Raw genomic sequence first — 27,621 nt, 5'->3', positions numbered from 1 at the left:
CGAAGTAAGTATTAGTCTTCAATTGAAGGTTCTGAGATTTTATTTTATTTTTCGAAACTGAAGGTTCTATGATTTTATTTTGAATTTGTGATTTTCGTTGTTCATTGTTTCACTGGAGTTCCGTAATTGATCGATGTTCTTCATAGTTTTGTTGTTTGGAGGTAATTGGCATTGCATTATAGGTTCCAAGATTCTAGTTTCATAATTTTTCAAGTTTTTGCATTGACTGATATATTTTATGTTAATTTGTGTTTGAATTACAAGATATCAGGTAGTTGATTCCTTTTTTCTTTTTTTTGAAATTTTCAATTTGGATCTTTTTGTCTTGAAGAATTTGCAGGTAAGTCTTGATTTGTTCATCATGCTTTCTTTGTTTAATTTTTCATAAATAGTGGATGTAGTATTATAATAGTTTCTAAAACAGTTGTTATTATAGTACTTTTTAGCTTTTTAATTTTGTTTGTGATGTTTTGTTTTAGAAATATTATTAGTTTTTGGTTCATTTTATGTAATATGATTTATGAAACAGTTATTGTTTTGTTTTACAAATATTGGGTTTAGTTTTGCAACAGATTACTAAACAGTTTTGGTTGTGTGCTACATTTTGTCATTGTGTGTTTAATTTTCATAAATAGTGGATGTAGTACTATAATAGTTTATGAAACATTTGTTATTATAGTACTTTTTAGCTTTTTAATTTTGTTTGTGATGTTTTGTTTTAGAACTATTTAGTTTTTGGTTCATTTTATATGAATATGATTTCTGAAACAGTTATTGTTTTGTTTTACAAATATTGGATTTAGTTTTGCAACAAATTACTAAACAGTTTGGGTTGTGTGTTACATTTTGTCATTGTTTTTTTTTTTTTTTGTTATCTGCATATAATATTTGTGTACTGATTTGTAAGTGTTTGCTTTTTTGTTCATTAGTTATGGAGAATGGTAAACTAGCTCAGTTTACATATGGTAGTTTATCTGTTGTTAGTTATATTTCATCAACTTCTACATTCGATCAGATTTGTATTGATATTTGTTCTAGGTTTAAGGGTTTGAGACTTGGTTGTTTTGAGTTGCGATATGCTTTGAATGAAGATCCTACTTGTCTCCTAAATTGTGATACCAATGTTATGAATATGTTGAAGGTTCTTAATGTCGTTGGAAAATCTATTGTAGGAATATTGGTTATGGATAAATGTGATGGTTCTATAGTCAATTACCTACGGAAAACATATCTTCATCTTGCCGTACATCAAACTCTATGATTGTTGTTAATGAAAATGATCATTTAGGGAAATATGGTTCTCATGGTATCCATAAGTATATGTCATGTGAATGTGATAGTTATATAGAATCTGAGGGGCAAGTTTTTAGGGGAGGTTATGTTGATTTTCGAGATAGGTTGAAGAATTTTTCTGTTGAATGTGGTTTTGATTTGAAGTATTTGAAGAATGATAAGAATCGCATTAGTGATGAGTGCTCTAGGACGGAATCTGATGGTTGTCTTTGGCATATGTATGCATCCAACTGTGATATTAATGACTTTTTCATTATTCGGAAGTTGCATAATGTGCATACATGTAAATGTATGATTAGAAAGAAGAAAAACAAAGTTGTTGGATAGCAGTTTGTTGCTTCTCTCATCAAGGATAAGGTTCAATCAAATCCTCTTATTAAACCGAAGGAGATTATTTCAAACTTAAAACAGTTTTATGGATTAGATATTGATTATGCTATTGCATACTTTGGCAAAGAGATGACAATTTTTGAACTAAATGGTGATGATGTTGATGCTTATCACCCTCGTTTGAGCTTGAAGTTGTACCGAAGACCAATAGATTTCTTCGTTTATTTATTGCTTATGATGCATGGACTAAAGGTTTCATGTTTTGTCGCCCCGATGTTATTCATTGATGGTACTTTTATTAAGATCAAATACAAGCGCACACTTCTATCGTGATGTGCAAAATATAGGAACCACGTTGAGTTAATACTTTCTGACTTTACATTCAATATTATCTATTTTTGTGTTTTTTTTTTGTATATTGTTGTGCAAAAACTTTTCATAAATAGTCGAAGCATAGTTTTACGAAATAGTGCCATGACATTTATACTAGTAGTTCTATCACAGTTTGATAAGTAGTTGACAATTGACTTTATTTATTTCTTTTTGTTGTGCATATATATTTGATTTTATTATTAAATAAAGGAAAAAAGTTGCAGATATGCTTCAAACACAATTTAAGAAATAATCTAATCAGAGTTTCAGAAGTAATTTATATTTTGATAGTACATTTTCCTTTTTATTGCGCAGAGATTTTTGAGGTTGCTTATGATGTTGATTCATAAATGATAGCAAATTGGAGATGGTTCTTATCAATATTATCTGGTATATTGAGGCCTCAAGCAAGGGTGATCACGTTTATGTCAGATAGACATGATGATATTTTGAAGAGCATTGCAGAATTCTTTCCCGAGTCTCCATGACACACCCCGTCCCGAATGAGGGCATGCTGGCCGTCACGTGAGAGTGACGTAACCATTTACACAGTTCGGAAGCTTTAAAAATACAATTACTAAGATGAAACACCCGAGGGTCAGTCCTACTTTTGTGAATTCTGTCAGAACATCGTTGGATTCCTCATGGCCATCAAAGCTCTGCTATCTAGAACCTGGAGGGGCGCAAAACAAAATTGAGTGGGTCAGTAAAACAAAGTTTTTCGAAAATCTTTCATTTAAAACATTTCTAACCCCTCGCAGTAAAACCTGTATACTTTCCCAGAAATTTATTATAAAAACATAAATATATAAATCATCAAAACTCCGCTCACCATCTATCAACATAACATTTCAGAAAGAATATGCCATGCCATGCCAAAATATAATATGAATGCATCGATATAAATCAGGTGAAATAATAAATCAACCGGAGACCCTACAGTGGTCCTGTACGGCTGATTCTATAGCTCAATATCCCATCCAGCCGGAATCACCAACTGTGACCTGTACGGCCCTGCCGGAGTCACCAACTGTGACCTGTACGACACTACACTGCACATAAGTCGGAACTACCTATAGTAGTCTGTACGACTAAGATGGTGAAATAATACGCTCTACTGCTTCTCTCATAAATCATCTGTGCACATAATCTAAGGTCACCTACCAGTCGGAACCCCTCTAATGGTCTGTACGACTGGCATGTCAGAACCACCTCTAGTGGTCTGTACGACATCCACCTACTTGGATCCAAGGCGAGCGTGCGGTGTGGTGAATAATATAAGCACTAACACCTAGGGTGCAGGTTATGAGCTTCCAATGCAATTCACATAAAATAAATCGTATGAATAATGTAAAAACTCACCTGTGCGTCAACAGCGTCAATTCACATATATATGCATCGATTATCAATTCAAATATCTCATCGATTGCATGCATGGCATTTTAAAACATATTTTCATATAATTGCATTTTTCTGGGAAAAACAATAGTATATAGGTAATACGAAAACAAAACTACCCACTCACCTGGAGTTCGCCCTACAACTCCCTAGCACAATACGTCAAGGCGTCATGACGATCGGCGCCTAAAACAATAATCAAATCCAATCTCAGAAATCATATCGATAGAATATATAACTTATATAAAACACGTCACTACGCAGTTCGATCCGGAAGATCTGCATATCAGATTTCAAATCCATAACTTCCAGAGGTCCACAAAATACCTCTAGGACAACTTCCTAAAATTTCATTACCATCCAACGGTCGGATCTTCGTCAATTTCCAAAACTAAGTGACGGTTAACATTCTATTTTATGAACTTACAACTCCAATTCCGGAAGATCCGTAACTCGGATTCCCAATCCGTAAGTTCCTATAATCCTCAAATATTACGTATTACAACGTACTAAAGTTTGGTGACGATCCAGCGGTTGGATCGTAAATTCACATTTTCACCTAACCACGAATCGTAACCAATTTAGATTCAATTACTCAATTTACGTCCATCAATTATCAAAACTGAACCTAGAACCTTAAACACATGCTAAGAATGACAATGGAAGGCCATTGGCCACGCGCCGCCACACGGGCCGCCGCGGTGAATACCATATAAACGTTATTTAAAGCATATAATCAACAATTCTCAATAACTTCTCATACGGTGCTCAATTTGGGTATATGAATATACCACAGTGACCTACTTGACGTCACGGACGTCGAGGAATTTTTATAAAAAATTTCTGATGTGGCACGCACCCCCACGCACATCACCCCCAACCTTGGCTTGCCGGACTGGTTTTTCCAGCGGCCGGATTCTGGGCATTTTTCAAACGTTTCGTTCTCCTTCGTTTCTCAACCATTTTCTACACATTTTATATCAAAATGAAGATCTTGACGAGACGAACACATCCATACCTATCTCGACCCCTAACTCGCCGGGGATTCGCTGGAAAAAGCCTCGATAGTTCCGGCCTAAATTGAGAAGTTCCGTTCTCGGTCCTCTGACGTCCAATTCCTACCAACAAAGCACCCCTAGCCTCGTGAGGACCTCCTTAAGCTCGCTATGGGCTTGAAATTCCCTGAAACACACAATTTTACGTGTGTATGAACAGTGCACACTTTCGGGGGTTACGGTTTCACGACGATATCGAAGGTTCTAAGCTACATAAAGTGTACCATTCAACTCAGGGGTTTCAAGGCTAAAGAATCTTACCTTTTTGGCGTCAATCCGCAACGTTTTGAAGGGTTTTGGTCTTGGTCGTACGTTCGAGAGAGAGAGAGAGAAACTGCGACGGAGAGAGAGAGAGAGAGCAGACACGGGAAGAGAAAGGGAAAGGGTTCTGCACGTGTGTGTGTGTGTGGTCCAATAATCCCACTAAGTCATTCTTCAACCCTAACCACACAATCCTACATACCAAATTTTAAATCAACCTTTAATCCAATTTAATTAATTTTCCAAAAACTTAGGAACCATGAAATGTTCAAACATATCACACACACGTACCTTAGTGACCGCCAAGGGCACATTCGTCATTTCATGTCCTTATTAAGAAATATCGGGACGGGCTGTGACACTCCACATTCATTTTGTATTGTTCATTTGAAACGGAATGTCAGTACTTTATTTCCAAAGGCGGCTGGTGGGGGACTAAAGAAGAAAATGATGAATCTTTTAGCAAATTGTATGTATGCATGAACTCTATCTAATTTTGATGATTGCATGGCGGAATTCAAGGATAACGGTCATGGGCATGTGAAGAATTTTGTCTGATTTGTCAAAAAAGAACTATACTATTGTCCATTTTCCTAGTAAAAGATGGGGATCGATGAGCAATGCACTTTCAGAATCTTTTAATGCCATGGTGTCGAATAGTTGTTGTATGCCAGTTATGGATCTTCTTGAAGACATTAGAGTTCGGCTGATGGTTAGTATGGCTGGGAAGAGGATATTTGATCAGTTGATAGGTATTTTTACCACCTGCAAAAGTATGGATAAAAACACTTTAAATACTTGCAAGAGTACAAGATAATTGTAGTATAGATGTCTCTAGCAAGGTCGTTCTCCACAGAGATTGAATGAATAATTTATGTTAAATCAAATCTTAATTAATTATTTAAAACAAAGTTTAGAAGAGGTTGATTTAATGACCTAAAATAATAAAAGTGAATTTAATAGAAAATAATTAAATAAAGTGATAAAATAAAATAAACTAAAAGAAAATAATTTTTTAAAATTAAAATGTAAAATCCTAGGGTTCCGCCGTCACCTTAACAATTCTATGTAGTTCTTCCAATTACTTATGAATTACACATGCATATTTTGAAAGTTAGGTTTTCCTAAAATATGCCTACTTGGGCCCCCAACATAGAGCGTATATCAAACATACAATTCGTCTATGGTATTCAAATCAAATCTAAACATGCATACTCATTAAGCTTTGTGAAACCTTTTGAAATACCATACAACCCTTAAGACGTGGTATTCATCCTAAGTGAACTTGCACATATTAACCACAAGAAGTCTTCGTCAATTTCAGGGACCAACCTTCGACCAAAATTACATCAAATTACTTTTCTAAAGATCCTAATGGTAGCTAAGCATTAAGACAATTAGACAGTATAAACCGGTGATTAATAATTCAAACTTGCATGCATAATATCATAAGCAAATTGAAAAGAAACTACATATTCTTGCTAAGGCTCGTGGCCTCGCCCTACCAAATGGAATTTAGTTACTAGCAATCATACAACGAAATATTATTAAAAACAAGGATAGAAAACACCTTGAAAATAAACTTGGATCCAAAAGCTCTCTAAAGTGTGCGTGTGTTTTCTCCCTTTTTCCCCTAATGGCTAAATATCTTATTTATACTAATACAAAATAAAACCCTAATAAGTCTTAGAGTAAAATTAGGAAACATAATTAAATAATAAAACAGAAAATAAAAAGGTTTCCTATTTGAACTAAAATTCGGACTTCTCAGAAAATCAAACTTTTGACCGACCAAATCAACTCCGATTTGGTCCCAAAAGATCTTTTTTTTAAAGCTGAAGACATCCACTACAAATACTCAGAATGAATCTTCCTCAAATATGCCCTTTTGACCTCCAAAATACCCAAAACGTCCAGAAACGTCAATATGAGAAAGCTGCGCACTGGGCCTTTATTTCATCGCCACAGTCAAGCGGCTAAGTAGAAAATTCTGAAAATTTGATACAATCATCTTGAAAGACTCACGAACATTCTCCAATTAGAATTACTCCAAAATTCATCCGTTTGGTAACTTTTAGCTCCAGAGGAAGTCAAATGTCTTACATTGAAAATATATATCAAATTATCAAAATTCTACCAAAATAACCAATAAACTATAACTAAGATTAGGGTAAAATATATGGTATAATATGGACTCATCATTAGTCTATTCATACAATTTTGCATCCAAAGAAAGAAAATGAGATGAAGTTGCTGTTGAAGAAAGGCATGCATTAAAAGATTAGTCGTTCTGATGTGGATGCTTTTGAAGTTTCCTGAATGAAATTAGTTTATTGTTTGTTTGGATGATAGGACATGCTCTTGTGTGCAATGACAACATTATTGTTTTCCATGTTCTTATGCATTGCAGGTGTTGCAACATGATAATCGTGATGTATTTGAGTATGTTGATGATTATTGGAAAACAAGCTTTTATCAGGAAACATATCAGTTTGTCATGCATCCATTTTCAGATTTGGATAAGCCGAATGTTAATACTATCATAAATGGTGTGAGGCCTCCAACTATGAAGATTTCGTCTAGAAGACTAAAGAAAAGTAGGATTAAATTTATTGGTGAAATCAATGGGACTAAGAAGACCTTCACTTGTAGCAGGTGTGGATGTTTGGGACATAACAAGGTTTCATGTAAAGTTATTATACAAGATGGTTGATCTTTTGAGATATGAGAGTTTATTAGTGATATGTAATTTTGGAAATTGTTTATTTTTGTTTTGAATTGATGTTTTGGAGAAAGTAATTCTGGTTTTAGAACTTTATTCGGGTATTATATATGAATGCAATGTTTTGAGTATTTCCGGTTTTTACGAAATAGTATGTTGAGTTTGATAAACAGTTAATACATAGCCAAGTTCATGGCTTTGTGGTTTCAATATCTGTTTACTATTTTGTTTAGATTTAAAATTAGTTAATAGTTATGTGCAATGGCTTTAACTTTATATAATTTGGTGTGTAATTTGGCCATTTTGTTGTAATTATGGCTTTTGATGTTTCAACATCTTATTAATTTGGTGTGTAATTTGGCCATTTTGTTGTCCAGCATACATTTATACAAAGCAAACTAGATGAAACTTTAGATTATTAAATGTATGTGAAACCACATTAACATTAAACTTGAACAATAACATTAAGACTTAGTCACAACCCCTCTCCCTTTTTCAAAAGTCCACCTTAACTTGATATTTTTAAACTAATTAACTAGCTGATGATCCAAGCATGATGTTAACTAATGATTATGACTTGTTTATTTTTGAAATGGTACATCTATAAAGAATACTTTTGTATTTGATGGAACCGTTGAAAAACAATTTTAAGATTTAGTCATGGAATGTTTTAATTAGCATGTCGTTTTTGAATGGAACACGTCGAGATATATTGTTATGGAACATTTTTTAATGAAATTTTTTAATTGGCATGTCGTTTTTGAATGTATAGCACTATACTACAAACTTAATCATTGATAAAATGAATAGCTTAGTACAAAAAAAAAAAGAAAAAAAAAAGAGATCAATATGCATATTGGCATCTTATCGAACAATTGATAATTATTTTCCATATTGATCTATTGATATTTCTTATCATCATGTTAATTTGTAAGTTACGTGACATGTTTATGGCTTTTGGATAACAAACTTTATCACTAATAAACAATTGTTATTTTTTTTTACGAAATAATGTTGATAACTTCAGAAATAGTTGCCTATGGATGCAGAAATAGTGATACTTATTTTTAGAAAAACCAATGTTTATGGCTTTAACATCTTATTAATGTTAGTTTGCTATATAATTTTGGTTATTTTGTTGTTCAGCATACATTTATTCAAAGCAAACTGTATGAAACTTTAGATTATGAAATGTATGTAAAACCACATTAACTCTAGACTTGAACAATAAGTAGTTCATGTGAAACCACATTAAAACTAAATTTGTAGAATTTGTAATATATGTGAAGATATTTAGGAGATTATTTATAAACTGAAGATATTTTGTGGAGACTATTTATGAAAGTGAATCATACTATTTTTGAAAAGGGGTTTTATCACAAATGGTCCCTGAAATTGAAAATTGATCAATGTAGTCCTTGAATTTTAACCCCGCGAATCAATGTCATCCTTCTGTTAGTGTTCCGTCCAAATTAACTTTAAAAATGGTTAAACAACCAATTTTTCATGGTAAAATGACCAAAATAACCATGTTACTTATAATTTTACTTACTACCTCTCTTTTCCTTTCTCCATCTTCACTTTTCTCTCCATTTTTTCATGGATTTGGTGCTAAAACTAAAATAAAAACAAAAAAAATTGAGAAATTTCATTTTTTTTAATATCAAGTAAAAAGAATTCTAACTGGGTTAGCTCCATTCCTTTTTTTTTTCAAAGAAATTGGGTTATCTCCAAAAGCTACTGCTAAAGTCCATCTTTGATCATTTATCTTGTCAAAGAAATTGGGTACCATCACCTGCCAAATTATTCATTTTCTTGTTTTTTCTGTGTGAAAAACTGAAAGTAATAAATGAGAGTGTAACAATTGTTGTGTCCATAGAGTTATCAAATACAATGGAGAACTTGGGAGCGATGCCTTCATTTTAAGCAAAGCTATCAGATACAATGAACCTGTAATAATGTAAAGCTGTGCAAAAAAGCAACACACTTAATCTAAAAAATACTGGTGAAACAAAGTCAGTTTAACAACAAAATACTAATCCAAGATACACATTGGGCACTTATAAAATACATCTAATCCACCAGCAAAAAGTACACATGCTAAACATAACTCAAATTTGCAAAACATCCATTTGAAATTCAAAATTAAACCATATGACAATAAAGTTTCCCAATATGCTCCTCACATACTTGTAGACTTTCAAAACCTCCATGGCATTCCTCTCTTGGGAGGTGACTTAAACCTCTTCTTGCCTCCTGGTGGATTGCTTGTTGATCTAACTTCCTATTTTAAGTCAACCACACCATCTTAGATTCAAATAGTACACTTATTTTACCCTTAAAGAAATTATAAGTAAGGATGTTGACAAACCTTTTCAATTGTTTGTGAGTTATGCGGACAAGTAGTGATTGATTGAACTTGGGATTGTGAAGTACTTGTTGCTTGCTCTTTCCTTTTGGGCTACACATTAAACAACATATCAAAAACTTGATATAACCTAATTGCTTACAAAAACTTTCACATGTGAACAAATGTTAAGGATATAAAACAAAGGACAATACAATCATACCTTCTTCGTTTTTGGTTGACTAGTTAATCCTTCTTTTGGCTCATTTCCACAAATCCTTAGTATGACCCTCTTTTCCACATTTGGTACAAGTAAATGGTTTGGTGTAGACCCATCTACTAAGCTTTGTCCCTTCATTACTTGCCACTAGGGGAGAGACTTCACTAGGCTCCTTGACCCTTTTTTTCTTGGGCCTTCCAGTTTGCTTCTTGTACACTGGAGGATTAATTAGAATGGGTTGGATTACATGATTGGGCCATTGATCTGGGGTAGGCATTGGGGTTATGATTGGGGAGTAAGCCCTTAGATATGCTGCTTGCTTGTAGCAATCATCCACATACATATGTGTGTCTTGTTGTTTCTAAGAATACAAGTCATTGCATGTGCACATAGGATTCCACACAAATCCCGTCTCATGGTAACTAAGTCCACATCAAACTCCCTTCCGCTCATGGTTCCAACTTGGTACTTCATATTACCAGCAAGAGTTGCAATGCAATACCTACCATCCTGTTTTAACTTGTCAATAATCTTCTGAATTCTTGGACCAACTTGTCCTTTCCACTTCAATGCTGCCACTCTTCTGTTTGCCATCCTAACCATCAAATATTTCATTATCATTCTAAGCATAGTCAATATAGGCTTGTCCCTAGCCTTGGCAATAGCTCCATTGAAAGCCTCACACAAATTATTTAGTAGAATGTCACACTTAATTTCCTCTTTAAAGTGTGACCTACTCCAATTGTTAGCAGGTTTGGTATTCAACCATTTATATGCCTCGAAATCTTCATTTTTAAGCTTCTCCATTATTGCTTGCCACCAAAGGACTGATGTTGATCTTGCTGCATCCTATAAGGTCTGTTTCAATGCTAAGCCACTGTGTTTCTTCTTAAAATTATTGTACAAATGTCTAACACAGTGCCTATACTTTGCATTTGGCATTAGAGATTGAATAGCATTGCCAATACCCTTTTGCTTATCTGTAATAAAGGCATATACATGTGAGTTTTCCATTCCTAAATCTTTCTTCGAGATTTCAATAAACCACTCCTAAGTGCTCTGGTTTTCTATCTCTACAATTGCATATGCTACAGGAAACATCTCATTATTTTCATCAATCCTAACTGCTGCTAATATTTGTCCAAGATGTTGGCCTTTAACAAAGCATCCATCTAATCCAATCACTGGTCTGCATCCCTCTTTAAACCTTTTCTTGCATGCATCAAAACAAATGTAGATTCTCTGAAACTTACATACATTCCCTCTCATTTGAATCTTGAGAACAACAGCACTACCCAGATTAGTTTCCTTTAATACTTCCACATATTGGCCTAGCTTATTGTATTGCTTTACCCAACTTCCTTTGTTAGCCTTCTCAGCCCTTTGCCTTGCTCTGTATATTTGTTGAATTAAGACTTCTTGTCCGTAGTCCCTCTTTACTGCAGCTTTGAATGCCTCAATTGCCCAGTCTGGATCTATCATTAATTGTTCAGAATACTTAGAAGCTAGAAACCTTGAATTCAACCAATAAACCTTTTCATACCTTAAACATTCATGTTTCATCACAAGGGTTTTTTTTTTTAAATGTATGAGAGTTATGTAGCCTACCTCCATATAGCAGAAAAGGACATCCATTCTCATAGTTTACCCTAATTCTTACATCATCATTCTTCTTAAACCAAATCCTCCTTCCATTCTTGCAACTATAATGCACTATTACTTCCTTCAATTGCTCCTTATTGGGAAATAACATTCCCATCTCAAATTTTGGATCTTGTAAATCAGTTGCCATTTTCCATTGCTTAAACTTGGGCATCTGAATTGCCCTATGTCTCCTCCTCTTATTGATAACTTCAACACCTTCTTCATCTTCTTCACTATCAACAATGCTATCAAGGTCATCTAACAAAGTTTCATCATCAGAAATCTCCCCTATCAACCCCATCTCTTCAGGCTCTTTTTCAATGGGGTTGTCAACATTTTCTACAAACATGTTATCATTTTTTTCATAAAGTTGTTCTTCAAATTGCGCTACTAGTATATCATCTTCTTCCTCTTGCTCATAATCACTGTCAATAAGCTCATTGTCAGTATATTCTTCTTCCTTCTCATCATCACCATCTTCATTCACACCATCTGCATTGCTTTAGTTTTCATTCCCACCACTATTATAGGTTGCAGCTTCACCCTTATGCCCTTGTTATCCAATCCCAAAATCCCCAAACTCATCATCACAATTCAAACTATGTGTTATCTGCAACTCTTCATTTGAGTTCACAACCACATCAAATAGTTCGTTTCTTGTCATTACTTGCTTGTCAACTTGAGTAGAAGATTGAACCTCATATATTTCCTTCTTCCAATTGTGACTTGAACGTCGGACCATGTTTCTTCAAATTCAAGTCAAAATTATGCTACACTTACCATGTATACGTGACATGCATCAAAATCTACTATGTTTCGTTCCTTGTATTTATGCAACAAAAAATTCTTCTGTATTTTAAGGTTAAATCATCACTTTATTTAACTAAAAGAGAGAAGCCAATAAATTAGGAAAAGGAAATTGAGAGCAGGGTATTATCAAATCTATGAAAAAAGGATATGGATACTCTAAGCTTGAGAGGAATGCGAAGAACATGCTAATTAGTCATTCCCCATCAACTTAATTAAGTTCCTTCAATTTTATTATCATAAATTGTTTGCATAATTAATTTATTGGGTGTGACTAGTGATGGAAGGAATCATGTTGTTCCTGATTGGAGGACTAGCAAGGTGTTCAAGGTGCAACAAATGAGGTGATGGGTAGAGGCTTTAGAAACTATGGGGAGGGGAGCATGAGAAACTAGTTCACGAAAGATTTAGTACAATTTTTATATCAATAAGATATAACAATGTAAAAATATGGCAGCTTGAATCACCTTGCTTGATCTCTACCCTCATAATCTCACATGCCTATATTAGTTTTAGAAATAATACAAACTTATTCATAAACAATGTTCATTGCCACTTTTCATTTATATGTCTGTTTTTTTGCAATAGATGTAATAAATTAAGGCAAAACTATTATAAATGTCACAAGTCAAACCTATTAAGGAGAAGTGGTTGCTATCAAATTCAACAATAACTTGAAATTTGACAAGAACTTCATATAGAAACGCCGCAGATGGTGTATATTATATAATTTGAAATTCATAACATAATATGAAGTTAGAACTATTATAAATTGCACCATTGTTTTATATCCAATCATATAATGCAATATGAAATTAAATTCATTAATTAATTCACAGGCTGACAAGAACTTCTTCATTATAACCATCTGGTATTGTTTCTTTTGTCCTTGATTTCATTCTTTCTTTAAGCACCCATTGCAGTCCATTTAAATAGTTGTTTGCATGATTCACCAATGCAATTATAATTTCATCCTGTTTTTTGGAATACTTCTTCCTTGTTGAACGTGGGTTCTATCAATTTGCCCTCTTGTACTTGTGCATAGTGAATGACAAAGATCCCACAATCTAACCTGCATTTTTTAGTTTAAAAAGTATGATAGATGAATATATCACTCAATAGCATTAGATGAAAGATAATGATGTCATTTATATTCGAAGTTAGAGTAACTCTACATATTATAAGATTTGTACTTACGAGTCTTCTCGTTGTTGTGCACGAATCTTGTAGCCTTCAATATTTATTGTTAAGGTGTTGTCACTCTTGAAGTCCTTGTATATTGTTTGGATCTTGTCTCGTTGCAAAAAAGAAAAAAATAGAACGTTTTGTATGGAACAATTTGTTTTCATTTGAAATTTAGTACATAAAATGGATTAGTTAAGGTTTTGTTCTTACCACTTACAAAGCATGATCAAAATATTGGTCTCTACCTCCTTCAATCCTTGGTAGTTTGGAATTGTAATGAGTCATTGTTTGTTTTTTAATCTCCCAAACTATCAAGGTGAAGTGGAAGTAGTGCTTCATCGGGATGAATATTTTGCCAACCTTGTCCTCATTTTCTTCCAATATTGTCTTCAAACGTTGGTCAAGGTATTCATCATCACTCTTTGGTCTTTCTATCTCCAAGTGATTTTGTTTGAATACGAAGAAATATTATGCTAAACAAATGGACAATAGTTGTCTAAGCACTATTTATGAAAACAGAAACCAAAATAGGTACACTATTTATGAATTTGCAGGAAAAACTAGGACTATTTATGATAGTGGTCAAGTAATTGGGGCACTGTTTATGAAATTGGACTAAAAACAGGGGCAGTTTTTATAAACGTTGACTAAGAAGTTGAACTATTTATGAAACTGGACAAACAACTGGACACTATTTATTAAAATGCATTAAGAACTAGTCACTAATTAAAAACTTAAAACAAGAAAAATACATTGTATATTAAAATGAACCGACTATTATACTATATTTATGAAATTGTAGAACCACATATTTGTAGAAAAAGTATTTTTGGTACTTACAAAGATGTAGGAAGAAAGTAGAGATTTTGTTCCTTGCCCTCTTTCAATTAATTTTCTGACATGATGTAGAAAAAACCATTAATTAATTTCGTGTCAATTGGTCCATCAACAAACAATGACGTCAAATCACTTCTCAGCACAATAAGCTCAGTGGCCATGCTCCTTGTGTTCGACATCAACCAAAAATAGTCTATGTGTAAGAAAAAAAAACAAAAAAAAAACATTATATATACATATTTATGCAGTACATAATTTTAAATGTTATATACAAAAAAAATTGTCAATAATGTAAACTTACAGTTGACATTGTCTGTAGTACTCCTTGATTTTTTTCTTTTGTCTCTTGGTCCAGCAGCTTGTATGCTCTTGTACTTGAAGGGCATTTACTTTTGTCTTCCTTTTTGTTATCTTCTTAGTTGCCTTCTTTTTAGGTTTCTTCTCTAGTTCTTCAATGATAGTCTTCAAATCGGATTTCACACAAGTCTTGGGAGGTAATTAACCTTTTGTTTCTTTAACTTTTTCATCTTCAACTTGTGTTGCTTCAACTTTTGTCTTCAAAGGCGATTCACCTCTAGGGTTCTCCTCCTCCTTCTCTTTTTCATTAACAGAGTCCAAAGTTTGTTCTTGTGATTGCATGACTAATGGACTGTCACTATCACTGACTACAAACCTGTATTTAATCTTCCTTTGTTTTTTTTTTTTTTTGTTTGTTTGAAACCATAGTCGAATCCTGGATCAAGATTCTATTTGTGATCATCCCTAGAATGTATATTATGGATCAATGTTCTCGTATGTTCCTTTCCCTCAGTGATAAATTGTTTTCCTTCATTGACATCCTTTTGAACATCCTCTGCTATTGGTATTATTGGTTCCGCTATCGGTGTTTTTTCAACTTCCATTTCAGCCACATTTGACATTGGTTCCATTGTTGGTGTCTTCATCTAAACTTGTATTTCAGTCGCATGTGGTACTGGTGATAGTTCTTTCTTATCTTTCAAGGTGTTTGGAAGTCCTTGTGGAGAAGCACCCAAATATGGAATTTGTTAGGGTTCCATTTCAGCCGCCTTTGATTGAGCTTCTTCTAACTTCTTTTTAAAGCTCCCGATTTGTTTCAGATAATCATTGATCTTCAAAGTATTTGCACTGGTCTTTGTCTGCATCTTTAACATTTTGGCGTTATGTGCATTGTTATTCTTCTAATGAACCTCTACTTTTCGAAGAAGCTTTTCAACTTCACTGTTCAACTTTTGTTCGTTTGGCTGAGAATCAAGCATATTCTATTTGATGCATCCATTGCATGTGCCATAATTTCCCTGAATGTTATATACCTTTTCTCAACAATGCTTCTAGCTTTCTTGAACTCATCGAATAACGCTTCACTTATAATTGTATCCATGCCAATGATGTGTTTTTGGACAGTGGCATCGAGCTTGATCATTTCCTTACCAAATAGTTTGTCGAATTCTGTTTGGGTTTCATTGATGTTGATATTCTCTGATTCATCAGTTTGCTCCATGTTCTTGTTCACATTCTGATCATTTCCTTCGTCGTTATTGATGACATTTTGATCAAGGCCAATTATGTTTTCCATGTTTTGTTATGAACCTCAGCAATTTCAGCATGAGTTGTCTTGCATTTCTTTGCTTTCTTTTTATGTTTTTTTGCCTTAAAAGATTGTTCTTCTGGTTGAGCAGAAGGAATTTCAGAACCAACCTGCACATAATAACATCACATATTTTGTTAATTTTCACAAAATATCCAAACATTTTTCTTTTTTTTTATGAAAATTGAGCACACTGTTTATGAAATATACACACTATTTATGAAATAGACACTCTATTTATGGAACTACAACATAATTACTCAAACTATTTATGAACAAAGATATAATAAGCCATTGTTTTTATGGAATAGTACAAAAGGCACATTGAATGAACTATTTTTTTGTAGAATCAATTAATTGTTTATAGATGTTATTTGGTCATATATGATAGTTTTTTGTTTGGAGATTATTTTGTACCTCTTGTGGTATGTCTTCCTTGTTTGATTCATCCTCTTGAGTATCAAGTTACTTTCTTTTATTCGCCTTCTTTTTTTGTCATTGTTTCTTTGTAGGTTCTCCATGCGGTTGTTCAGTTCAGAAGGAATGACATCCTTCATCTACAAATAGTCACATTAGATAGGTATCATTTTATATGATAAATCATTATTTTTGTGTTGGAAAACATCATTTTCAAAGTGAAATATATTGATTATTGGTGATTACCTTGATTTTTTCCACTGGGATATCCTTGATTGCCTTGTGGATCATGCTTGTGTCCCATCTTATGGATCATCCTATTGTCTCCACTAGATTTGTGTGAAGACATATCCAATACTATATGAATTAAGGAAGTGATGTTAGTTTGTGCAAAATTTTGTAAGAAACAATTCATGTTATTTTTATTAACTATTTTGGTTACTTACCAAAACAAGGACGGTGGATTCCACTTGTGGTCGGTTCTTCTCTTTCCTCCCTCTTTTTTTTATTTTCTTTGTCAAGCATCTTGAACAAATAGTCCCTTACTCATTTGGCCCAATTGTACTTGTTTATCTGCTACAAGTTTGTACAAATTTTCAAGAAATTCCAGGTGATGTAGGTTCTGGAGTTTGTAAACAGCAGTAATTGAACGAGGTGTGCACATATGAGTGAAGCAATATCTTGTGCGCCCTCAGTGTTTCATCTTTGAGTGCTTTCTCGCATCTTCTTCTTGAGAATCTTGACATCTGCGAAGTACTTTTTTATGAGGCGGTCATCGTCGCCGAATTTGGTTGATTTGTCAGTATTCGACAAATCGATTCTTTAGTTTTCAATTGGACAACATCATCGCTGGAAATCCCTTGTGATTTATGACGCCCAAATTTGAACTTTTGGTTTGTTTGGTTGTAGCAGTTAATGATTTTGATCAAGTTCATGTTGAACTTCCTCATCCTTTTTGACGTAATCAAAGTCCTATCCAAGTACATCTTCAGTAGACTCCAAAATAGTGTTTTGCTAGTTCATCACAGACGTCTTGACATCCTTGTAACATAAGGTTGTAGATTTTCATTGCATCTGCAAACTCGGTCATGTTGCATCTATACTGGAGGTATTCCTTCTTCTGTTTAGCTTCTTTTTTCTTAGTTTTACCCTTCTTTGCAGGTTTTTTTGTTATTTTCATCTGCAACAATGAAAATTGATATGATACTATTTATTGAACTATAACAAAAAAAATGCATGTTATTTATAAAACTACACTAAATAGACTCACTCTATTTTATGTATTGTACCAAAATAAACCCCATTCGGAAAAAAAAAAAAAAAAACTACACACCAATGGCAAAAACTAACCAAAAAAAAATGACATAACTCACAGTATTTATGAAATATGTCAAACTTTTTATGAACTATCCCACACTATTTAAAAGGAAAGGGAGCAAAACAAAACAAAATCAACCTACATTGTTTATGAAACGGATAAAACAAAACCAAAACAATCCTCAATATTTATGACATATAACTATTAAAAACTGTTTATGGATCTAGAACTATATAACTACACTGTTTATGAAATATCCTACACTATTTATATGGAAAGGGTTCAAAACCAAATCAAACCAACCGACATTTTCTATGAAAGGGATAAAAACAAAAAGAAAACAACAAAAAATCAAATCAAAACAACCCACATTGTTTATGAAAGTGATCAAAACAAAACCAAATCAATCCACATTATTTATGAAAGGGAGCAAATTGAATATTAGTCCAAAATAGCCGCCAATATTTATGAGATATAACAATTAAGAAATGTTTATGGATATAAAACAATATAACCACATTGTTTATATGGAAATGGATCAAAACCGAAAATTATTTCTAGAATTTAAGTGTGATGCAACAAAACCGGAAATGGATCAATAACGTAACTATTTTGTGAAATTGATGAAAAGTAACCCCAAATTTTATGAGATGCAACAAAATATACACTGTTTATTGATCTAAAACAATATAACCCAAACTAACTATGGATTTGAGGTATAAATAACAAACAATATTGCTTGAACTATCCTAAGGTTAAACATGAAATTGAAGAATAGTAGTAAACACACAAAATTTCAGTTTCGAAAAAAATTGATTAGTTATCAAAATGCAGTAAAAGTAAAACTAATTGATTAGTTAAACATGAAATTGAAGAATAATAGTAAACACACAGAATTTCAATTTCAGTTTCTAATTAAAAATTGATAGATTATATGGAATCACGAACATGCAAACAAGGATTTCAATTTAGTATCTTTTGTTTAAAGGCAACTTGTTGCTCATCGTGAATTTGTTGTTCGGTCGGAATTTGTTGTTCTTCTGCCATTGTTGTGTAGATTTTGGTTTGTAATTTGGAATTTGAAGTTGGACTTGGGTTTTGCCGAAAGGAATTCGAATTGGTTTCTTTTTGCTGGTTTGTAGGGGTGGTTGGTGCAATTAATGTCAGTGGAGTGGTGGATTGAATGTGGTAACCGTATGTTTGTAATGGGCCTGAGTTAAAGTTTCTTAGGGTCATTTTTGAAATACTAATTGTTATGCGGGTTGGACATTTATTTGAGCCCGCATTTTTGGTTTTTTAAAGGCTTGGTTTATGTCCTTATGATTAAAACTTAAGCCCTTTTTATTAAATAATAATTGGGTTTTTTTATTAGCACTCCACATTATGTTGAATACATCCCATTTTAAAATTTAATATTTAATGAGTTATATACCTTAATGTGAATGACAATTTCGACCTTATAAAGTTTTAAAAATAAAATTAAAAAAAAACTCTAAATACACCCCAAATCACTTTTAACATATATATCCTAAGATTAATTATCTTCTTCAACTCTCAAAACCACGCTTACCTTCCTCCGTTAGATGTAACAATTTACCGTGTTAAATTGCTATCTCAAGTATGGCAAAGAGAAATGCTAGCTCATTCGCTAGAAACCTGTAGCTTTGTAACAAGAATCAAAAGGAAAAAAATCGTTCTTATTAGACTTGTACAAAAAGTATACAATTGTCAATTTGCAGATTTTTAAGATTAGTTTGGGCTTACTTTCTGTTAGACCTTTTAAATACCTCGGAATGTTTCATACAACAACAATTTATTATATATGCTTTATTTTATTAGTGGTTTTAATAAAAAAGAATTTGGGTAAACATGGTTTTATAGTAACTAAGTTCTAATGGTAAGGGAGGAAACTAATATTAATGTTTTATTTCTTCTGATGTGGTTAGAATTTTGTAAAGCAATGGAGGGAAGTACCAAATTTTAAAAGGTTAAGGCAATCTCATGCAGAATATTATAGTAGTTTTTTTGTAGCTTTTTGCCGTAAATTTTCATGATTTTTTTCATTATCAAAGAGTAGGCTAGCTTCTGGAAAAGTATGAAGCAATCCAAAAACAGAATTCATGAAGTTAATGCAGGACCATGATGCTATGCATTTCTAGATCCCTTTTTGTTACAAAGTGATGGATTGTAAAATATTTTTTTTTCCGTTAATGGTGGATTCTCAAATATATATGCTTATTTTTTGCACCTAAGATGTGAAGAGTGTGGGGTGTATGTAGAAAATGTAGGGTGTATGTAGGGAATTTAAGGTGTATGTTGAGAGTTGGGGTGTGAGGGTATTGTGGGAAAACAAATGGGGTGTATTAAGATACATTTTAATTAAAAAGTAAATATGGGGTGTATTAAGTATGTGAGGTGCATTTAACAATATATGAAATGTTAGTATAACAAACCATAAAAATTTATCGTAGTTTTTGGTTAAATTAAAGTTAGTCTAAGCCTTTTTTGTTAACGCATCCTAAAAAATTGGGTAAATTACACTTCACTCCCTCAGGTTTGGGGTCGATTTCAATTTCTTACAACATCTTTAAAACATTTCAATTTTATACATTGACTTATCATTTTATTTCAATTTCATTCATCCATTAGAAAATCTGTTAAGTAAACCGTTAAGTGATGATGTGGCAAGTATAGGATCCACATTTGTGCTGACGTGGCTATCAAATTTGTGCCATGTGGTAATTTTTTTTTTTCATTTCAAATATAATAATATTTATCTTATTAAAATAAAAAAAATAAAAACACAATCAAACCCAGAAAACCCATCCCCGACCCACTCCATCTCCTCCAATCTCTTCACCTCCCCTCCCATCCATCCCACCCCATCCCATACCCACCTCCCTCGCAAACGGATGTGCGGATGTGCAGCCGATCAAGCCGTGGGTGGGGCCGATCAAGCGGATGTGTGGCATCGAGTTGACTCTGAATTGGGCGAAGTTGTACTGCGACTCTTGGAACTCGATGTCGCAGAAGAAGAGCTTGGCGTGGGAAGGGGACGACGGGTCCTGGTTGTCCTTGAGGTGAAGCTTCGACTTGTTGTGGAGCTTCGTAGCATCGAAGAAGACAAGGACCCAGTAGGGTCGCGGGGTTTTGACGGTGGTGAGGAATTTGAGGAAACGATCGTTGAGGTAGATCACCCTAGAATTGGATCGGGATTGGAGGGAGAGGTGTTCGGGGACCGGGTTGGATTCGGATAACTCAGTGAAGGTGGCAATGAGGAGGACGACGATGGTGAGGAGGATGAGGGGTATTTTTTGGGTGGGGTGGGGTGGGATGGATGGGAGAGGAGCTGAAGAGATTAGAAGAGATGGAATGGGTCGGGGATGGGTTTTCTGGGTTTGATTTTTTTTTTTAATAAGATAAATATATTTGAAATGAAAAAAAAATATTATTTTTGCCACGTGGCACAAATTTGGCAGCAATGTCAGCACAAATGTGGATCCCATATTTGCCATGTCATCACTTAACGGTTAACAGATTTTCTAATGGATATATGAAATTTAAATAAAATGATAAGTCAATATATGAAATTTAAATGTTTTAAAAATGTTGTAAGAAATTAAAATCCACCTCAAATCTAACGAGGTGAAATGTAATTTACCCTAAAAAATTTCTTCTTAAATTAGACTCGTTCGTCAGTAGCCTAAGAAAAAAACTTCCCTTAAGCCGGCCCATTGTAAAAATTGAATTTTGAATGATGTATGTGTTGTGTGTAGACGGAATGTAAGGAAAAGAACCTTGATTGGTATAAAAATCTCTCATTCTCTCCGGTTACCCTTCCTCTTCCCTCTTCCCCGCTGTACTCTCCTAGTCTTTCCAGAATCCAGAGTTCACACACTTCTTTTGACAAAGGGAGTGATTCAAATATGGCAAACTCCTGCAGGCGGCGGAGGTCTCCCATCGCCCTTTAGGGTTTCTCTCTAATTTCTGTAAGTACTCTCTCTACTCTTCAATTCCTTATTTAGGGTTTCCTAATTATTCATTTTTAACGTTTCCTTCTCTCTATTTCTGTATGTTTGTTTCTTCAATTCAGTGAACAGGGCTTAGGGTTACATTTTTATTCAGCTATGTGTTTATTCTTTCAATTGGTGTTCGAAGTCAATTGGTGTCCTGACTTTGAACAAGTTAAGCCTAGTCACTTTTTATACCAATCAAGGTTCTTTTCCTTACATTCCGTCTACACACAACACACATATCATTCAAAATGTTGTAAATATGAGCATTTGGTGTTCGAAGACAACAAATGCTCATATTTACAACATTTTGAATGATGTGTGTGTTGTGTGTAGACGGAATGTAAGGAAAAGAACCTTGATTGGTATAAAAATTTCTCATTCTCTCATTTTGAATGATGTGTGTGTTGTGTGTAGACGGAATATAAGTTCACAGCCGCTTATTCTCACAGCACAGCCGCTTATTCTCACAACAGTTTTTTTTCAAAGCACAGCAATACCAAACCAGCCCTTAGAAGTTTCGTGATTACTCAATGGCTTGGATCTTGCAAGTCCCTAACCGAGGAGCTTCCCTTACTCGGGAACTTAGGGGAGCACTGTTTGTACCATACTTGACTAATCTCAAAACTACTGAGCACCGGTCAACGTTATATCGTCAAAGACCCAGAAGAGTTTCCCTCCAACCAGGAGGCCAATCATAGCGCGACATGTGTCAACATCAGAAGCCAATCACAACACGACAGGTGTCAATGTCAGAATGAAACTAGAAACTCTCTTCTATAAATAGAGATCATTCTCTCATAATATTTCCAAATGTCATTTGTACTAAATCATTCACTAGTACTCACTAAAAGATAGCTTGAACCAATGTACTTGTGTAAACCCTTCACAATTAATGAGAACTCCTCTACTCCGTGGACGTAGCTAATCTGGGTGAACCACGTACATCTTGTGTTTGCTTCCCTGTCTCTATCCATTTGCATATTTATCCACACTAGTGACCGGAGCAATCTAGCGAAGGTCACAAACTTAACACTTTCTGTTGTACCAAAGTCCTTACTGATTTTGTGCATCAACACTATACACATGTGATACTTTACTATACACATGTTGGCAAACATACCCACTATTTACAACACTCCCTCTTGGATGCCCACATATCAGTATCAATTGCCTCATTAAAACCTTGCTTGGAAAAACCCAGTGGAAAAAAAAACCATAGCGAAGGAAAAAGAGTACAACTTTACCTGGATGGTGTTGAACATGCTTATATTGCCTCATTAAAACCTTGATAGGAAGAACCCAGTGGGAAAAATCCTAATCGAAGGAAAAAGAGTACAACATACATGTATCATGGATGCTCCCCCTGAATTGTATCTCCCTCTGATTCCGCATTCTTCAAATTTGTAAGCTGACGTAATCTGATTCCCTGCACCAACTTCTGAAATGTGCACTTTGGTAGAGATTTGATGAACAAGTCTGCTAAATTTTCATTGGAACGAATTTTTCTGACTTCAATAACTTTACCCTTCTGAAGCTCATGTGCACTAAAAAATATTGGAGATATGTGTTTAGTCTTATCACCTTTGATGAATCCTTCCTTCATCTAGGCGACACATGCTTGATTATCTTCATGGATGACAGTTGGAGTGTCTGTCTTTGAAGGTAGACCACATGAATTCCGGATGCGATAAATCATTGATCTTAACCAAGAACATTCACGACTTGCTTCATGTAAAGCAATTATTTCCGAGTGATTGGAAGATGTAGCAAGTAGCGTTTGCTTCGTTGATGGCCATGAAATTGCAATATCTCCATAAGTGAACACATATCCATTTTGTGAGCGGGCTTTATGTGGATCGGAGAGAAAACTAGCATCTGCATATCCAACAAAGATCTGATCATTTGTGAGCTTGTTTGAGTAGAAGAGACCCATATTTGTTGTCCCATGAAGGTATCGTATGACAGGAGCATATTTATGCGACTTAGTTAACATGTTTTCTTGCATTTACTTAGTTAGTTATTGCTTATAAGAGTGTTTCAAGCTATTTTCGTGTGTTTGTAGGTCCTAATAACAAAGTTGGAAAGAAAGTGCATTTTGGTGCAATTTGGAGCAATTTTGGGCCAAAATGGATTGCATGCATATGGAGCAAGTGGGATGGACATTTTTGGTGTTTTAAAAAGGGTTTCAACACATGCAAAAATCTGAAAAATGAAGTTGAAGTGTGGAAGTGTGCAGATACATACACTTAAGGAACAATTTGAAAGGAAAAGAAGTGAAAGATGTCATTTGTTGGATTGCTTTACAAGATGCATTAACATTTTCAGCAACTACAAACATAATTGCAAGTTGAAATGATGCATAGCATGTGTGTAGAGGTGTAAAGTGGCCGAAAGTTTATGTTTGCAAGATGAAATGATGCAAAACATGTGTGTGAAAGTTGTCTAACAGCTAGTACATGTGGAAAAGGGATGGAATACAAGGCAAATGCAGCAGAAATTGAAGAATGAAGGCACATGGACAGCTACAAAGGAGTTGAATTAGCAAAAGAGGAATGATTGCCTTTTGTTAAAGGCAAGACACAATGATAAAAGAGCATGTAAACTAGCTGTTTTTGCATCATTTTGGTCTTTGTTTGTATTGTTTATTGAAGCCACTTGAGTGATTCTTTGCTTTGGAGCTTCTATAAATAGGGAGTGAAGGGAAGAACACTACAGATTACACTACATCAAAAACACATCAACCACCCCTCCATATTCAGAATTTTCGCCAGAAATCATTCCCTCTCTTTGCCGCAGCCTTCTTTCACCATTCTTCCATATTTTTCTGATTCTTTTTACCCTAGCCGTACCCCCCATCAATCTTAAACCCTTCCATACCATTCCCTACCCATTCTCCCATACAAATACCACCCTAGAACCTGACTTTAGACCAAGTGCCGCAGTAAGGAGGAAAGAAGACTTGTGGATGCACCTGTTGTCCAAGTTAGATCATCTAGGTGTTTTCTTTCTTTGGATTTTAATGTCTAAATTTATGTATCTTTGCTTTGTGAGTATGAGGAACTATACCCCCCTTGGCTAGGGGGGAATTCGAAACCATGTTTATGCTTGCTATATGATTTGATTACTTCTAATTGCGTTTCATAAGTTGTGAATTCAATTTACTTATCTACATGAATTAAAACTGATTTGTGTATGTTGGTTGAGAGTGCACGCTTAATTTTCATGCATAAGTTTGATGCTAGGATATAAGGGAGTTTCACCTAATCGTTATGAACTTATATTCACAAGTAGTAAAGGTTGTTGATCACAATCGTGTTAAGTGAATTCTTGGCATGAGTTTCATGCAATTCATAGTAACGAGTGCTTCGCCAATGCTTATGATTTTCATAGAACTTAATGATTCTTGCTTGTATCTCTATTATGCAATTCATGTAGGGAACTTGTGGGGAATGCTTTGGGTTGTCGTATGCAATTCATCCAATTCAATAACTTAAGGAAAATCTAAGGGTTAATTAGTGCAATTCACGGTTAATCTGGGGTGTTGGGAATTCATGGTTTATCGAAAAGCAATTGGAAATCATTTTGTATGCAAGTGTGACATGTGTGGAGAAGAACCCCTTAGCTAGCTTTCCATCCATTCACTTTTCTCAAATTCGTTTTAGAATCTGTTCAATTTACAAGTTTTGTTTTTGTTTTCAATTTTCGTCAAAACTCAATCCCCATTTATTTTGAAGTGTTAGATTAGTTAGAAATCAATTTAGTTTGTGTTTTTAAGTGTCTGGAGTCAAGTCATAACCCAATTTCGTCCAATTTAGTGTTAGGTGTTCAAAACTGCTCAGAAAGTGTTTTTAAGGCAGTTTTGAGTGTTTATTTGCTGTTTTGAGTCTTTTGGTTTGTTTTGGTGTTTTATAGTTTAGTTTTGCATTCTTTGAGTCTAGTTTAGTGTTTTAAACTTTGTTTTTACGTTTTGAGTCAGTTTCAAGTGATTTGGCAATCCCTCCTAATCCCCGGCCTAGAACGATCCCTACTTACATACTTTGCTACAATTGATAAAAAGAGGGTTTAATTTTTGTGCTTATATATTTCGCATCAAATTTTTGGTGCCGTTGCCGGGGATTAGCAACATTGCTAATCCCTTGGATTGTTTTATTTCAGTTTGTTTTAATGAATTCCAGATTCTGACTTTGTTTTGTTTTCTTGTTTTTAGGTACTAGTTTATGACTCGGAGTTCTCATCCGATTCGTGAACACATCTTGGACTTTGACAACGATTTTGAGCGAGAATTGAGACGAAAAAGGAAGAATCCAAAACCTAGTGAACCAAATTCAAATTCAGAAGCCGAAGTTGAGTTTGAAGAAGAGGAACCCACGGCAAGAGTGGGTGAAGTAGAGGAAGCCATGGCACAAGACAATCGTACAATCAAAGAGCTTTCAGCTTCGGGATTAGACAATGCCGCACCTCTATGTATTCAATATCTCGTGGCTGCCCAAGGAAAGACCGAGGAATTCGAGTTGAAGTCAAGTTTGCTACACCACATTCCGAAGTACCATGGGTTGTCCATGGAGGATCCTAACAAGCACTTGAAAGAGTTCGAGGTGGTGTGTTCAAGCATGACTCCAATCAATATTGACGGGAGCATATTGAAGATGAAGGCTTTTCCCTTTTCTCTCATGGAAAAGGCGAAAGATTGGTTGTATGAATTAGCTCCCGAAACACTCACATCTTGGGAGAGCATGAAACGGGCTTTCTTGGAGAAGTTTTTCCTAACTTCTCGAGTCATCCTCCTACGAAAAAGGATAAGTGGAATTCAACAAGATGAAGGTGAATCTTTTCCTACTTACTATGAACGTTTTAAATATCTTGTTGCTTCATGTCCACAGCATCAGATAAAGGAGGAACTTCTTCTACAATACTTCTACGAGGGGCTACTACCAATCGAACGTCAAATGCTAGATGCCTCGGCGGGAGGAGCCTTGGTGGACAAAACCCCCACGGCAGCTAAGACATTAATCTCCAATCGAGCGTTGAATGCCCAACAATACGAAGGTCTTGGACAAAGGAGCAACCCACGGCAACACCAAATGAATGAGGTAAGTGTCATAACCGAACTTCAAAATCAAATGGCTAACCTTACTACTTTGCTTTCTCAGGTGGTGGAAGGTCCAAAAGTGCAAAATGTGGCAGCTTGTGGCGTATGCTCCATGCAAGGACACCTTACGAACAAGTGCCCACAATTGATAGAGAATAGAGGTTGGGAGACCCTCAATGCCGTGGGATTTGGCAACCAATACCAACTGAGGAATGACCCCTTTTCTAATACTTACAATCCCGATTGGCGTGATCATCCAAATTTCAAATGGCGAGAACCCCAACAAGGCCAACAACAAAGCACATTTAGGCAACAACCCCCGGGTTTCTATCAAAGGCCGTTTGCACCAACTCAACCCCAAGCACAACCTACCCAAAACAAATCAGGTTCTTCTATTGATAATGATCAGATTTTTCAATTACTAACTTCTATGGCACAGAGTATGCAAATTAAGGACAAGAGGGTGAACGAGTTAGAGAAGCAAGTAGGGCAGATTGCGGAGTTTGTGGGCCAATTCCAAGAGCAAGGCAAGTTGCCAAGTTCAACCGTTTTCAATCCAAGGGGAGGATTTGAAACTGCCAAGGCCATCATGCTAAGGAGTGGGAAAGAAGTAGGAACTGACCCACAACCATCTAAATCTGTCCCCAACGAGGATAAGAAGTTGCAAATTGAAGAGGAGGATCATGCCAAGGCCATGGCAAGGA

General features: G+C 34.8%; 1 protein-coding gene across 1 annotated transcript; it reads right to left on the bottom strand.

Moving 5' to 3' along the window:
- Nucleotides 1–11,048: 11,048 nt before the first annotated feature.
- Nucleotides 11,049–12,384, bottom strand: LOC139191905 (uncharacterized). Its single transcript, XM_070812936.1, has 3 exons — nucleotides 12,243–12,384; nucleotides 11,607–12,134; nucleotides 11,049–11,473 (listed from the first exon to the last, which is right to left on the bottom strand). The coding sequence occupies exons 1-3, from the start codon at nucleotides 12,382–12,384 to the stop codon at nucleotides 11,049–11,051; spliced, it is 1,095 nt and encodes a 364-aa protein (XP_070669037.1).
- Between the last annotated feature and the right edge of the window lie 15,237 nt (nucleotides 12,385–27,621).

The sequence above is a fragment of the Malus domestica genome, chromosome 15 (assembly GCF_042453785.1).
Source record: "Malus domestica chromosome 15, GDT2T_hap1".
Classification (NCBI taxonomy): Eukaryota; Viridiplantae; Streptophyta; class Magnoliopsida; order Rosales; family Rosaceae; genus Malus; species Malus domestica.
This window is presented reverse-complemented; position numbering and strand designations above follow the sequence as displayed.

Coding starts and splice junctions, on each gene's coding strand:
- LOC139191905 (XM_070812936.1), bottom strand. CDS start 12,384: ATGGTCCGACGTTCAAGTCACAATTGGAAGAAGGAAATATATGAGGTT. Junction 12,135..12,242: donor AGAGTTGCAGATAACACATA/GTTTGAATTGTG, acceptor AAAGCAATGCAG/ATGGTGTGAATGAAGATGGT. Junction 11,474..11,606: donor TCCTTTTCTGCTATATGGAG/GTAGGCTACATA, acceptor AATTAATGATAG/ATCCAGACTGGGCAATTGAG.